Below are 16,046 nucleotides of genomic sequence, written 5' to 3'. Positions count from 1 at the left end.
CCACAATGACTTTGTGCATCAAATATTTTTCCTAACTCTTTATGCTTAATCTAATTGTTACATTAGATTAACATAATTTAAATTTATTTTTCTTGTTTATGTCATGCCCATAATTTTCACTTGTGAACATAACACAATTTAACCTTTTTTACTTTTTATTTTAAATAGGAAAAACAACAATTTCTATTGACTTCTACCCTCATCTTGAATGATATGGCATCTCACAATTAAACAATTAACTTTTATTAATTTATATAATATTAAAAATAATGCATTTATTTTTTTAATAAATATGAGCGTCAGATTTCATTAATTAGAAAATAGAGTAGTAGTAGATATTAAAAAAAAAATCCAGAAACAGAAAGCAAATAACAACAAATTTTGAATTTTGAAAAATATTTAAGTTTCCAATTAAAAAAGCTAACTCAGTGTTATAGAAAAGCAAATGTAGGAGGAGTTCATGGCTTGAAGGCGGCTATTTAAGTAGTACAGATAACTGAAGTGATTGGTGAAAGATTAAGACAATCTTATTAAAAAGACATCATGTCTTCCCACCAAAACAGATCCTGATCGTCCTGCAAAAGTATGAAGTCATCGCTACGCTGTACTAAGTCCTGGGTAAAATCGAGTGTAGTTCCTGCTTCACTACCACTCATGTGACGCACAAGATTAGCCTGGGTATTGAGGAGCTCAGCTTGTGTGTTTTCCAGTTGTGATTGCAGCTCTATTACTTTCTTCTGTAGCCGACAAACTGCACCACTGGAGCCGTAAATTGGATCATACTTTCTCGCACTTGCTTCAAATACCAAGCTGTTTACAGTATCTTCTCTCTTCTCAACCGGAATATCCTGTATTTACAGAACAACATAAAAATGCTCAAAGATTAAATTAGGGTTTTTACGTTTTGTTGCAGTAAATACTAAAGACTACTATAGTTGTTATAAACTGAGAAAACGAATATCAATAGAGGAGTATCTGAAAAACAATTTGTTTACAGTACCTTGAGGATTTTGACAATCTTGCTTGTCCCAAATAAGCTGTGTACAAGTAAAAACTTTTGAGGATCGTTTGGTGGGAAATAGGGAGCAAGTGGGCAATTATCTCCACATTTTTTTCGTTGAATCCTGCAGGGTGCGCAAGGATATACAATCCCACAAATCTCCTTTGCTTTCTGTTCCATCTGAAATTGAACAGGAGAAGAAAAATTTATGAAGGTTTAAAGAGTAAATCTGGGAGAGCAGAGAGTCTTGTAAACTAAGGAACAGATAAATAGATTATATAGATGATAGCGCTGACTGGCTATTCTAAGACATTATGACGTTGTGTTTACAGGTGTAAAGTGAACATTTTCCTCATGTTGAATTGTAAATTTTTTAGGGTTTTTGTTATAAGTGGAATAATGTATAGAGTCTATAAAGATCAATTTTTATCAAACGTATAAATTTGGGATGTTCTAAATGAATGTTGTAAAGTAGCAGGTGCAAACAGATAGGTAGTAATCATACTTTTATTTATTTTCTTCTTATAGATGAAATAATTTATAGAGTCTTTAAAGATGAACTTTTATCAAACGTATAAATTTGGGATGTTTTAAATGAATGTTGTAATGTATAGAGTCTTTATAGAATGACAGATAGGTAATAATCATACCTTTATTTTTTTTCATTCTCTTTTATGTTTTTTATACAATTTTAGATTTTTAAGATGTTCAATTGACAAGTTTTTATATGCAAATTAAAAGATAATAGTCAAATTTGTCATAAGTTTTAAATTTTAAAAATATAATTAAATTATTTATATAATTAAATTTAAGAAACATAATTGAACTTACAACTCCATCTCAAAAAATTCAATTTACAAAAATAAATATTAAATTTAAAATCAATTAATTTATACAATTGAAATACGAAACAAAGAAAACAAATATACATTTTTCGTCCATTTTTTATATAATTCTACAACTTTTGAGTTCACGTTTATTTGTCCAAAAATATGGTGATTTAAATCTTTCAGAATTCTTTTACCGTGTGTCAGAAATTTAACTTTATCTTGTTTTTCTATATTGATTAGGATGATGTCCATTCCTTCACACTTTCCAACTTTTCCCCTTACTATTTAATGTCCGACAAAACAGCAGGTTGTGGGCCGCACTAAACTTTCCTCACATGGCTTTGTTTGTCCTTCTTGTTTTCTTTTCTGAAAGACTGTATTTAGGACATATCTTTCTTTTTATCACAATTCATTATTTTTTTATTTTTCCACAATTTGTAATCAGTTAAAAAGCTTAATGTTTATAGATGAAAATAATCATTTTTTCTAATAAATATAAATTCTTAATATAAAATCAATGTATTTAATTAGTTAACAAGATTAAGAATGCCTTTGAAATTATCTTTATTTTTCAAGAATAAGTTCTAAAGATTAATACTTATATTGTAAATCACCAATATATGGTTCATATTCTTTTGTCTAGTCTTTTGTTGATGTAGTTTGGTTATTTACCACTTAGTTGTCTAAAGTTTTGAATTGGTACACAAATAAATACACAAATAGGTTTTTCCTCAATAAGATCGTTACATCACACATTCAAATAAGAAAACTTATAAATCAAGAATAAGCATCCAAATCATGTCATGGTTTATTCAATATACAATTGTTTAAATTTTAAATTTCTAGGTAGGTATATCATAGAGGATAATGTTTATACATCACAAGCTATTTGCATTAATCTATTTTTTTTAGTTCCTTAACAAAAAGTCATCTAATATGTTATCCATCCACAAATGGATATAGAATTCGTAATTTTTTATGGTATTCAATATATTACTAGATTGAAAAGTAAAAAATAAAATTTGTGGTTTTCTTTATAAGCAAAAGAAAAAACATATTCCCCACAATGTTTTTAATTACAAAATGAATAGGTTTTGAAGGGACCCGAAACCCTTTAACAAAGATCTACATAAAAAAGTTGCCTTGAATGAAACTATTAAAATTGCAGCCCAAAGACAACAAAAGACCAACAAAAAACAAAAAGCTAGCAAAGAGACGACAGAAAGGAAGAAGCTAGTACAATTTTTTTAGAGCCTCTGTAGTCTTAGTTTCTAGCTAAGTCGTGGTTAGAGCAATTTTATTAAGATCCTAAATTTCTTGGTTGGTGGATTTCTTGTTCAAATTAGCTTTGGTTGTTTTACAAGGCCCAACCGTTTCCTCCTGTTTTTGGTCCAAGGCATCCACATCCACAATAATACCTTCCTAATGAAGGGATTCAAGCTTTCCAACCATGGTGTTTATATTCTCGGCAGAAATCTTCATCACTTTATGGCTGTAGGTGACCAAATATATCAATTTTTCATTGACTTTGTGGAACTTGTTCTCCATCTGACTCAATCTACCCTCAAACTATTTCTTAAGTTTATCCTCCAATTGTGAAATTTTGCTATCATAGTCTTTCTTCATCTCACTTACCGTACCCACCGTTTTCTGAATGAAATCCACAATTGACTTTCTTTGGTGCACCATCCATTATTTTGTAGTTTGGATATCTTGTTTTCTATTAATTGCTTGAAGTTTCACATTGATGTCCTTAATTTCATAGAAAACCCATTTAAGCATCCTAAAGTTATCCACAACAGCATCGCGGCCATGGACAAGACATTATTAGAGTTCTCCCTTTCTAGACTGAGAAAGGATGAGTTAGCATTGAGATCCTTTGATAAGGGGGGTCTATCACTCCCTAGAATATTGTCATCCATTATTGTTGGCATTAGGTGACATTCACTCAATTCTAGCACTATGGTGCTTTATTAAATTTTTTTAACTAATCAGATAACTTAATTTGTATTCCTTTTAATAGGCATGTAGAGTGCAACTTGGATGTTCCACATGAGGAAGGGGGATACACATTTAATTATTATTATCTGAATGACATGGAAAATTTGTCAAAGGTGGCAATGAGAAGATAAAGTGTGATATCTCTTATTCTACATGCCTTTACTTCAAATGCATTGATGACATCTATGGTGGATTTCAATGACATCTATAGTGGATTCCCATGATAGCATGCAAGAGAAATAATAAAAAATGTAAGAGTATATTTTTATAAAAGTATATAACATATCCTTAGATCATTATGCCCTAATGACTTGTGATAATCCTATCTAGGAATTCCCTTTCTAGATTATATCCATTTACTAAGCTCCTTCAGAAATATTTATTACAGAGAAATGGAACCAAGAATTACTTTTATTAAATTTTATCAAGAAGAGGCGCATGCCTACATCCCCAACTAAGGATGCCAAAATAAACAATAAAATAAAAGCCCTTTTTTTGTCCTCCTCCTTTGTACAATGATGATTTACAACCATACATGTATGTTGCCAATATAGTTGTGTTTTCATAGATGTCAAACTTGTTTGGTGTCACTTGTGATTGATGTCAAACTTGTTTGCTCTTGTCATTGGTGTCACATGTGAAGATGAGTTTGTGTTTTTTGTGATTGTGTAAGAACAAGTTGCAATTGTTCAATTGTCTAGTTGTGGTATGTGGTCCAAAAATGAGTGTTCAAATGTTATTATGTTGTCTAGAGGTGATGTTGAGTTAGTATGAGGTATTTTTCGAAAGCTGATAGTATTGAAGGTTACAATATGAAGGAAAGACTATTTAAATTTCTTTTGCAAGAATTCTTTATGGTAGAACCCAAAAATTTTGAGTCAAAATTGCCTCATAATCCCCTTGTTTAAAATTTGGTTAGGTCCCAAGACCCCCTACAACCCTAAAACCAAGACTGCAATATCATATTTTAAGTTTAAGCCTTGTACTTTGTGTTTTGAGGATGATTGGCTATCAACAACTTTCAATTATTAGTTACAACCTTGAGGCATCTTATGTCATCTATTACCAACCCCTCCTACCTAGGAACTTGTTTACTTGCTTGACAATATTTTCTGTCTATGCATTTATTTTTTCCTAGGTCCTTCTTAGCAATATCAATGGTTGTCATTTCCCCATGACCCTTAGTCATGTCAGTGTTGTCAGTCCCTTGAGAGAATGCAAATTGTCTGATTCAGCAGTGGTCTCATTATAAGGTCACATGTTGGAGAAATTTACAAATGTTTCATTATACGAAGAAAAGAATACCAAGAAAATAATAGAATAATATTAAATTATGACACATATTGATGCAAAAGTATCCCCGGTTTATGAGAAATCTTGCATCAACCAAAAATATTTCCTTTTAGTTTGCTTCTTGTTCAGTTCCATGTGTAGTTTTTTGTGTTCCTACCGGTATGTCCTTGTGATTGATTTCTTTTCATTGTAGATCATATTTTCGGTTTCCAGGCTGGTTTATGTTATTTAATTCATATTTTCAGTTCATTTGGATTCTTTTCCGACATGATATTGCTTCTGGTTTGACTGTTTCTCAGTTCCAGACCAGTTTTGGGCTTATCGCTTGGAGATTCTTCTTTCCCGGAGTGGTTTCTTGGTGTATGGATCTATTTTGGGTCTTTCTTAATGTTCCTAAGTCCTTGGCCAATCTTCCTGTTGATCCACACTTCTTGGTAGTTCTTTTTCAGATAATTTTCTTTCATTCTTGGGGCCGACCTATTTACATGTTTAATTTTCCTGCATTGGTAAATGTAATCTTTTGTGGCCAACTTGGATATGCTCTAGAGGGTATATATATGGTATTATGTAATCATTTTTTAGGGTAGTAAACATTAGAATAAGGATTTAGATTCATGATTAGATATCTGGTCGACTTTGAGAGTTCCAGATGGATTGTATCTTACACGTTAGCCTGCATAATTGAATACTTCAAAACTTTCCAATCTAAAATGAGAAATAGAGAAAGGCTACCACAAAGTGTAGTAGACAAATATAACAAAGAAATTTGTTTTGTTATCAAAAGATATGAGACATGGATGGAGGCAGTACTCCCTAGGACTATTTGGGTGACTGAAATGGGATATGAAGTAGATCCTACCATCTTGGAGACATATGTCAAAGCTTTAATGGAAGCACAAAGAGAACCATTAGAAAAAGTCTTTGGTAGTGCTGAGACTATTGAAGGAGATGTAAATTTGTTGAAGAAAAGGAAGAAAAGAGAAAAATTCATTAGAGATTCTTCTAAGAAAGTTAAGGAAATCAAGGAAAATGTAATGAACATTAGTGGCATATTGGCTAGTGAACTTGAAGGACTTCTACCAGAGGCACATATCTCACCGGTTGGCACATCTTCTAGAATCGACACTGAGAAACTAGCAGAGTTTAAAAGAGTTGAAAGCAGGAAGAGACAACCCTCACCGATACCCTCTCATTCACTTAAGAGAGCAAGGACTTTGAGGAAGAAACAATAGGCAGTAAGGGGACCACTCAAGAAACTCACACCAAAGAAGAAACAACAACCTGTTACCTCTTCTTTGAATGAATTATTGAATGAGATAACTATTAGCATATCCACACTCCAATGAGACATTGTATGTGATTGAAGGTTTTGTCATTGATGGCAACCTTACAATCCTATGGCACCGACAAGGCATTACATCGGCAAGTTAGTGCACCGGCAACAACGATCAGACTCTACACTAGCACTCAGGACACCGACACTGACACAGAGAAAGGAAGTATACCAGCACAGAGGTCAACAAGATTTTGTTATATTATATTTTGTTTATTATTGTAAAAACTTTGTAAGCCGACTTGGCATGTTGTAAAATGACTCTTATATATAAAAGAGATCATTGTAGACATTTTGGTAGTAAGGAAAAAAGTGAAGGAAGTGATGTATGCGAAATATAGGGTAAAGGGTTTATGGAAGAAGCAGAGCAACAATCGGTATTGAATCAAGTATTATAGATGCTATTGTAAAGCAGTACAAGATACTGGATTTGTATAATCCACATTGTAAGTCAGTGAGACTTCCCATTTGAGCAGTGAGCTCTAGGCAGTTGGCCTTCCTGCATGTGCAGGCCCCTATTGTAAGTAATATTCTCTTATTGGCCAGTAAGTGGATATTGTGGGTCACAAATCCCACCGAGGTTTTTCCCACACTAGGTTTCCTCGTTAAATCCTTGTGTCATGGTGTGGTTTTCATGTGGATGTTTTTAGTTCTATTTATTGCATTATTTCTTGCATACTGGTACACTGCTATAATATATTCTGCATGTTTTAAGATGAAGCAACTTGAAGGAGCTATTTCAGACTATGATGCAGAGAATTTGAAAAATATCAAACTAGAAGATGATTTAAGGGCAGCTCAGGATATCATTCAGGCACTTCAAGAGAATCTTACTGTTGCAAGAAATAAGAGAAGAGAACTTTGTGAAAAGATGGAAAATGAGAATGAGGAAAAGGAATCACTTAATGATCAGATAAGCAAGCTGAAACTAGAAAACATGACAATAAAGAATAAGATGCAGGATATGACTATGAGATTTTGTAAAGAGATTGAGGATAGGAAGAAGAATGAAGAAGAATTGACCAGAAGACTAAGTGATGTAGCAAATGAGAACACAAGACTTAGCTATGAAAAAGACATGTTGAAGACAGATTTGATGCACACTCAAAATGACTCCAATGAACTGATGAGACAGAAAGAGGTTTTAGAAAGAGAACTAGAAACTGCAAATCAACATAAAGAAAAATTCAAGAAAAGCTCAGAGGAACTTGGCACCTTGCTGAAGAATCAAAAACCTAAAGGTGACACTTCTGGAATTGGCTTTGAAGTTGGTGAAAGCTCCGGTACTGCAAATACTCAGGATCACAACAAACCAGTAAGACAACCTAATGCTTATAAATTCAATGGAAAATGATTTAACTGTAATAAGTATGGTCATAGAGAAAATGAATGTAGATCTAGAAATTATCAGAATATCAACACACCCACCGGTCAATGTTCAAAATGCAACAAAGTTGGTCACAACTCTGAAAATTGTAGAATGAATGTGAAATGTTATGTTTGTGGAAGATTTGGACATTTATCCAATCAATGCAGAACACAAACCGACATAGGTTATGGGAAATCTATTCAAAAGATTAATGTAACTTGTTATGCATGTAACAAGATTGGGCATATTGCAAAATTTTGTAGAAGTAAAGGATCACCGGTAGACAACAAAAGTTCTAGCATGAAAGGTAAAGAAAAGGTTGAAGAGGTTAAACAAGAATTCTCAAAACAATGGATTAGAAAAGCTGATCTAAATATTGGGAATACTCCTCCATTGGTAGAACCAATCCACGCTTCACCGGCAGGACAGAGTGATGCTTCATTGGCAGGATAGAGTGATGCTTCACCGACAAGACAGAGCAGTGCTCCATTGACAGGAAGTTCTTCATCTAATTGAAGAAAGTTTCCTTGAGGGTTTGGCAATCTAATGACACATGTGCTATTATTCCCTTGGTTAGAGATGAGAAGTTGGAAATTACTTATTACCGGCAAACAATGTTAAGCGAATACTTAACTAGCATGCATTTAATGTGGTAGATGGTGAAAAGACACTATAAATTTGAGGTTTTGGCTCCATTTCATTTCACTGAGATTTCAAACCTACGAAGAGTGCGAAGATTCTAAGCTAAAGCATTTCGAGCAAGAGGCAAGAACACTTCAAGCAATCATCCATCCTAAATGCAGTAAAAGGTATTTTATCATGGCATCCACCTCTGCAATTGAATATATAGCAAACCCTACTGTTGTCGAAGTTATAAAAAGACCTAGGCCCGTATTTCAATTAGTTCCCGAGATAGCAAAGAAAGATGATACCTTAGGTGCTTTTTCTCAAATTCCTAAGGGAGTTGTCTATGCTGAAGGCCCCAGAATTTACATTCAATGTAACGTTGAGGAACTAGGAGATGAAGAGATTAAAACCATGTTTAAAATTGTCATATGTGATGAATCCGGCAATGTAAAAGAAGAACACAAGATCATTGAAACCCTAGGATTTACAGAGATCCTTAGCATTCTTGAATTTCCCAAGGATGTGATTAGGATAGTCTTAAGCAGGGTGCATGGTGAATTTTTCTGGTTAGATGCAATTCACAAAATCACTAAGGAATCTATGAAAGATGTCACAGGGTTACCAACCACCAGTAAAGGTCCAAACAAAACTAAGAAGGTTTCCAATGACCTAGTTACTCAATTAACTGGTGCCACATCCAACAAAAGGTCCTTAAGAGTAAATGATGTAACAGATATTAATGTGAGATTTATCAGCATGATATTAGGATATAAAGCTACTCATGCAAATAGACTTAATTCAGTTTCAATTTTATGCATTAAGAGTTCTTATGATATGGTCATGGATAATGCAAAGATTGATGTATGTGAGTGGTTGAAGGATGAATTAATTGACAACATGGGCAAGATTAAGAAGGACAAGAAAGGAACTTTTAAATTTGGAAATCTATTAGTATGTCTGATGCTACATATAACCAAATAGGTTCCTGGTATAGGCTACAAAGAACTTGGATATGATATACTAGTAGGTAAATAGTTAACAGAATTATTCAACAATATGGGAGAAGATAAGGAAAACAATATCCATGATTTAGTTCAAGCACTAAAGGCCAAAATGAAGAAAAGAATCAGGTTATCACAAAAGATTATTGACAAATATAAGGATGAAATATGCTTTGTAATCAAGAAGGATGAGATCTAGATGGAAGCAGTCATCCCTAGGATTGTTTCGGTAACAAAGATGGGCTACGAAACAGATGATCATATAATTGAAACATATGCTAAATCACTTCTGGAAGCCCCTAAAGAAACTAAGGAAGAAATATTTGGTAGTGCAGAAACTATTGAAAGCCAAATACAATCAAAGAAAAGACTGAAAAAGGTTGAGGCAGTTGTAAGGAAAGGTTCTAGGCAAGCAAAGGAGATCAAGGATAAAGTAATGGAACAAACCGGTATAACAGAGAATGAGTTAGTAGCTCTACAACCTGAAACTCACCTATCACCAATAGGCACATCTTCAGAGAATGACATGCCTGCAACTTTCAAAAGAGTTGTAACCCCTCACCGGCAACCACACCCTCACCTAGGAGGACAAGACAAAAACAACAAGCAGTGAGATCTCCAGTAAGAAAGGCTACACCAAAGAAGAAGAAATTGACACCCAAGAAGAAGAAGAGGATAAATAAGGACTTGGCCCCTCTTGACATACTGTTGAATGAAATTATAGAGGATGGGAAGCAGAAGAATATAGAGAAACTATATGACACTCTAACAGCTGATGAAATAGAACAAGTAGAAAACAGTGTTATATTGCATATGGATATGTATAAGAATTTTTTTATGGAAGTAGTAAATGAAGTACCAGATGAACTATTTAAAAGACTGGAAGCAAGAAGACAAGCAGTAGTAGAACTTGACAAGAAAATAAAGATAGAAAAGCTACTTGCTATATATCCAGTGAATTCACCCAAAGAAATTGATGACTTAATTGCTGAAGCCAACCGGTCAGTATTTTCTACTGCACACCGGCACATTGCTTTAATGGTTGGAAGAGTTAATGAGGTGACTGAGGAGACAGAAAATGCATGGGACATTTTCCTAGTGGAAAAAGAAAAACAAGAAGAATACATGAGTCACAAACCTATAAAGGTATATCAGAAAGAAAGAGACAAGGGTAAAGGTAAAGTTGGTGGACCACCCAGTATCAAGGTTAAAGACAACTTACCCCCACCTCCTTTTATTACTCCACCGGTAAAAACAATAGCTACAAAAGATCAAGTGACAGTTGAAAGTATGGATGTAGAGGATGTCAATCCTAATCCTAAAGTCTTATACATAGTGGATGTTGATACTCAAAAGATCAACATTGTGGTAGACAAAGATACAATTGATAAGACTGACATGGCTAGTGAGCCTCCGGTAGCTGAGAAAACTGATAACACACAGGAGAAACCGACAGATGACAAAGAGAAAAAGGTAGAAACTCAGACTCAGACGATGCAACAAATAGAGCAAAAGGCTCCTGAATAGGAATAGCAACAAAAACAGGAACAGGTTCATAAGGAAACAGTGCCACCAGCTACTGGAAAAGTAGAAAAACCATTGCTTAAGGAAATGCAAACACAAACAAACCTACCAGAGGTCAATACAAGCTTGGTTACTTCCATTGGCGGTACTCAGAATGTTGGTTCATCATTAGGCTACAAATCAACTAATGTGACTAAGGTACTCTTGGATTCAATTAAAAAGATAACAGATTGCAGCTCACGAGCTTATAAGGCAATTGATGACACCATACCAATTTTGAAGGTAATTGCTCCTAACTGTAATATAGACAATAAAGATTCTTTAGGAAAACTTGATACCTTGTGTAAATATATCACAGAGAACATTGAGAAAATAAAGAAAGAGACATTGAAGGACAAAGTAGAAATTGAAAAACAAAGATTCTTTGATGAGCAGATAAAGAAGTGTACTAGAGATTTTGACACACTTCTACCGAAACTGTGTAATTTATTAAAAGAGTACAAAACTTTGTACAAAGACACCTGTAAGACAAACCTTTTAACTGTAGATATAAATAAGAAGATGAGCAAGGTATAGGATGAAATCAATAAACTTGCAGATAATTTTGTTAACTCACCTGATACATTATCAGTTTTTGCACAGAAGATAACAAATTTTGAGGAAGAATTACTTAAATTGGAAAGAGAAAAAGAGAGAATAGTGAATAAGGCAAAGCATCTGAGATTAAAACTAAGTCCAAGATTGGACTATTTAGCATCATTATAGAAGGAAGTATCTGAGGCACTAATACAGGGATAGGAAACACCGGCAGAGCATTTGTAGCATCTCACCGGTACAGCTAAAAGAACAGAGAAAACAATAAAAGATAGTAAAAAGTTTATGGAGAGTATAAACTTGATTTTAGTGGATCCATTTCAAATTGTAACTACCCAGTTACAAGGGTTGAAACTACAAACTCTACTAACATCTTGACAACCTTTGTCATTGATGCCAAAGGGGGAGTAGCGAGATGAGAAAATTCAACATCACAGGAATCATATGCTCAGGGGGAGCACACACATTTTTGGTAACATTTTTGGACTTCACATTTTTGGATACACTTTTGAAATTTCTCATGAGTGTTGCCATCAATGCCAAAGGGGGAGATTGTTGGCATATGCACACTCCAATGAGACATTGTATGTGATTGAAGGTTTTGTCATTGATGGCAACCTTACAATCCTATGGCACCGGTAAGGCATTACACCGGCAAGTTAGTGCACCGGCATCAATGATCAGACTCTACACTGGCACTTAGGACACTAACACCGGCACAGAGAAAGGAAGTATACCGGCACAGAGGCCAACAGGATTTTGTTATATTATATTTTGTTTATTATTGTAAAAACTTTGTAAGCCGACTTGGCATGTTGTAAAATGACTCTTATATATAAAAGAGATCATTGTAGACATTTTGGTAGTACGGAAAAAAGTGAAGGAAGTGATGTATGCAAAATATTAAGGAAGACCTCTTATGTGAAATATAGGGTAAAGGGTTTATGTAAGAAGCAGAGTAGCAACCAGTACTGAATCAGGCATTATAGATGTTATTGTAAAGCAGTACAAGATACTGGATTTGTATAATCCACATTGTAAGTCAGTGAGACTTCCCATTTGAGCAGTGAGCTCTAGGCAGTTGGCCTTCCTGCATGTGCAGGCCCATATTGTAAGTAATATTCTCTTATTGGCCAGTAAGTGGATATTGTGGGTCACAAATCCCACTGAGGTTTTTCCCACACTAGGTTTCCTCGTTAAACCCTTGTGTCATGGTGTGCTTTTCATGTGGATGTTTTTAATTCTATTTATTGCATTATTTCTTGCATACTAGTACACTATTATAATATATTTTACATGTTTTAAGATAAGAAATTTTGTACACCGGTTAGATACTGATTCACCCCCCCCCCCCGCCTCAGTATCTGTGGGAATCCTAACAATAACCGATGATGGAAATTTGGCTAATGTGCACAAACTGTATAACACATTTAATGATTCTGACAAGGAAAACATTGAGAACAATATAATTTTACATTTGGACATATATAAATAGGTTTTAATTGAAGTTGTGGATTAATTACCTAATGAACTCTATAGGAGATTGGAAGCAAAAAGGATAACAGTGATGGAATTACATAAGAAACTGAAATTTGAAAAACTTCTAGCTGTACATTCTGTCAATTCAAAGGAGGAAATTGATGAATTAATTAATGAGGCTAACCGATCTATTTTTGCCAGTGGACACCGACAAGTAAGTTTAATGGCAAGAAGAGTAAAAGATATTATAGATGAAACTGCAGATAATTGGGATATATTTTTTGAGGAGAAGGAAAAACAAGAGGAAATGAACCAACCAAAAAAGACATTTAAAGTGTATCAGAAGGACAAAGACAATGGAAAAGGAAAAAATTGCGGTATTCCAAACATCAAGATTACTGACAATCTATCGCCACGACCTTTGGATAATGCACCAGTACACACAGATGATCCACTGGTTATTGACACTAAAGGTGTTAAACATGATGACACAAATCCAAAATCTGAGATACTCTTTACCATGAAAGTGGATACTAAGGAAGTAAATATTGTTGTGAATAAGGATAGTTTAGAGGCTAAGGAAGACAATGTTGATAGTGGCAAAATGGCTGAGAAACTGGTAGAAACTATTGAAGTTGAGATCCCAACCCAAACAGAACAACCATCAGATACTAGAGAACCTACTGAAGGTAAAGATGTTGGCACAGGGCCACCGGAGACAGAGATACGGGCAATTGAAATTTTAGGAAAACAATCTGAGGCAGAGGTACACACTTAAACAGAGAAACCGATAATCACTGAGACATCAAAACAGACTGAGAAACCTTAGCAAGTTGAGATGCAAGCCCAGACTGATCCACCAGAGGAAAACACAAGTAAAATGGTTACAAATGATGGAAATAAAGAAGTAATAAAGGTTATTGGTTAGACATCTGTCACATCAGCAAGTGAATTTAGACCTACCAATGTTACAAAGGTACTTTTGGATTCAATCAAAAAGATAACTCATTGCAATGCATTGACCTACAAGGCAATTGATAACACTGTACCAATTCTTAAATTATTTGCACCAAATTGTAACATAGATCATATTAAGGATTCTTTAGGTAAATTGGACACATTGTCCAAATTTATTGTTGACAATGTAATAACCATTGACAAAGTAAATGAGGACACAATAAAGAAGAGAGTTGAAAAAGAGAAGGAAAAATTCTTTGATCACACCATAAAGAAGTGTACAGAACACTTGAATAAATTATTACCGACATTGAACTCTACAATTTTGGAGTAGAATCAGCTATACAAGGAAACATGCAAACCTCACCTTCTAACAGCGGACATAGACAAGAAGATCAGTAAAACACAGAAAGAAATTGATGACATAGTTGATAACATAATTGGTTCATCCAGTCACATATCAATTTTTGAGCAAGCAATGGCAGTTTTTGAGGAAAAATTAGAGAAACTTGAGAAAGAAAAGGCAAGGATAAGGTCTAATGCCCGAGAACTTTAAAAAAAACTTTGTCCCAAGTTGGACAATCTTATTTCTCAGAGAATATAAATATCTAAGGCATTACTTCAAGGAGAACGATCACCAGAAGATCACATGCATTATCTCACCGGCACAATCCAATAGACTGAGGCAACCTTGAATGACAACAAAAGGTTTATGCAGAGTCTAAATCTAGTTTTGGCAGATATCTTTCAAATAGTAACTAACCAGTTAAAGACTTTGAGCTGAAATTTTTGCACTTGTTTGACTATTTTTGACAACCTTTGTCATTGATGTCAAAGGGGGAGTAGTGGAGAGAAAAATTGCTTATTCAAAGGAGACCATTTGCTCAGGACCACATCTTTTTGGAAACTTTTTGGACTTCAGCTTTTGGAACAATTTTCAGATTTTTCTCATGAGTTTTTGGACCAATTGATGTTGTCATTGATGGCAGCCAACTGAAAATCACCTGGAAACCCACCGGTAGTTACCGGCACCGGCAATAGACTTCTACATACACTGGCAGGCACTTCACTGGAAGCAGCAACAATGCATATCAGCACTCAAGCCGACATAGAATAAACTTTTGTTTATTGTTTTATAACGTAATTATCTCTTGTATAAGCCAACATGACATATTTTAAAAGACTCATATATGTATGAGATCTTATAAGTCATTTTGACATGATGTATGAGAGAGAGAGTATTGATGATATTTTTTTATAAGGTGATATAGTTGATAGCGAAGGTTTTGGTCATAGACTGAGCTTAAACCGATATTGAACCTGGCATAGGTGATGCTGATCTAAAGCAATACATTGTATTGGATTTTGATAATCCATTTTGTAAGTCAATGAGACTTCCATTTTGTAGTTGAGCAGTGAGCTCTAGGCTACTAGCCTTCCTGCATATGTAGGCCTCTCATTGTAAGTAATATTTATTCATTGGCTAGTGAGTGAATATTGTGGGTCACAAATCCCATCGAGGTTTTTCCCACATTGGGTTTCCTCGTTAATATTTTTTGTTATGGTGTGTTCTCTATGTCATCTTTGTTATTATTAATTGCTACATTAATTGTTATTTACCAGTACACTGTCTTTGGATACCCCTCTTAGTGTCTTTGGGGCTGTCATGTATTCTAACGGCTTCAATGTCACTTTATCAAATATGATGTCACATGAACATGCTTTTTGTTGAGGTATCCAAAAAGGCCTAAAAAAGGTGAGACTGAGAGTTGTGCACTATGTCACATTTTATTATTTCCCTAATCTAGCATTACATGATGTGCTTGTTTTTAGATCTATGGAATACATTTCTTTGAATTATGGATAGTCATCATCAACACTAAAAACTTTAAAGTCCTAATTATTGCTTCAATATTGTTAAAAATATTGGACAATAGATCAACAAATGACATAATGTAGCTATTGGAACATACACAACTACTAGGTCATTTCCTCTATACCTTAGCACTTATTATCTTTCTATTTACTTTTTTTCCTT

The 16,046-nt window shown here is 34.3% G+C and overlaps 1 protein-coding gene across 1 annotated transcript; it reads right to left on the bottom strand.

Annotated features, from left to right (window-relative positions):
• Positions 1–432: 432 nt before the first annotated feature.
• LOC131074545 (LOB domain-containing protein 1) lies at positions 433–1,219 on the bottom strand. The gene is made up of 2 exons (XM_058011184.1): positions 1,001–1,219; positions 433–848 (listed from the first exon to the last, which is right to left on the bottom strand). Exons 1-2 carry the CDS (start codon positions 1,178–1,180, stop codon positions 531–533), a joined length of 498 nt encoding a protein of 165 aa, XP_057867167.1. The 5' UTR covers positions 1,181–1,219; the 3' UTR covers positions 433–530.
• Between the last annotated feature and the right edge of the window lie 14,827 nt (positions 1,220–16,046).

Source organism: Cryptomeria japonica, chromosome 3 (assembly GCF_030272615.1).
Source record: "Cryptomeria japonica chromosome 3, Sugi_1.0, whole genome shotgun sequence".
NCBI classification, from domain to species: Eukaryota; Viridiplantae; Streptophyta; class Pinopsida; order Cupressales; family Cupressaceae; genus Cryptomeria; species Cryptomeria japonica.
Note: the sequence above shows the minus strand (reverse complement) of the source record. Positions and strands in the feature narration are given on the sequence as shown.

What these genes read in the sequence shown, in the direction of transcription:
- LOC131074545 (XM_058011184.1), bottom strand. Translation starts at nt 1,180, where the DNA reads ATGGAACAGAAAGCAAAGGAGATTTGTGGGATTGTATATCCTTGCGCA. An exon ending in AGATTGTCAAAATCCTCAAG is followed by an intron (nt 849 to 1,000) that starts GTACTGTAAACA and finishes CTGTAAATACAG; the next exon opens with GATATTCCGGTTGAGAAGAG.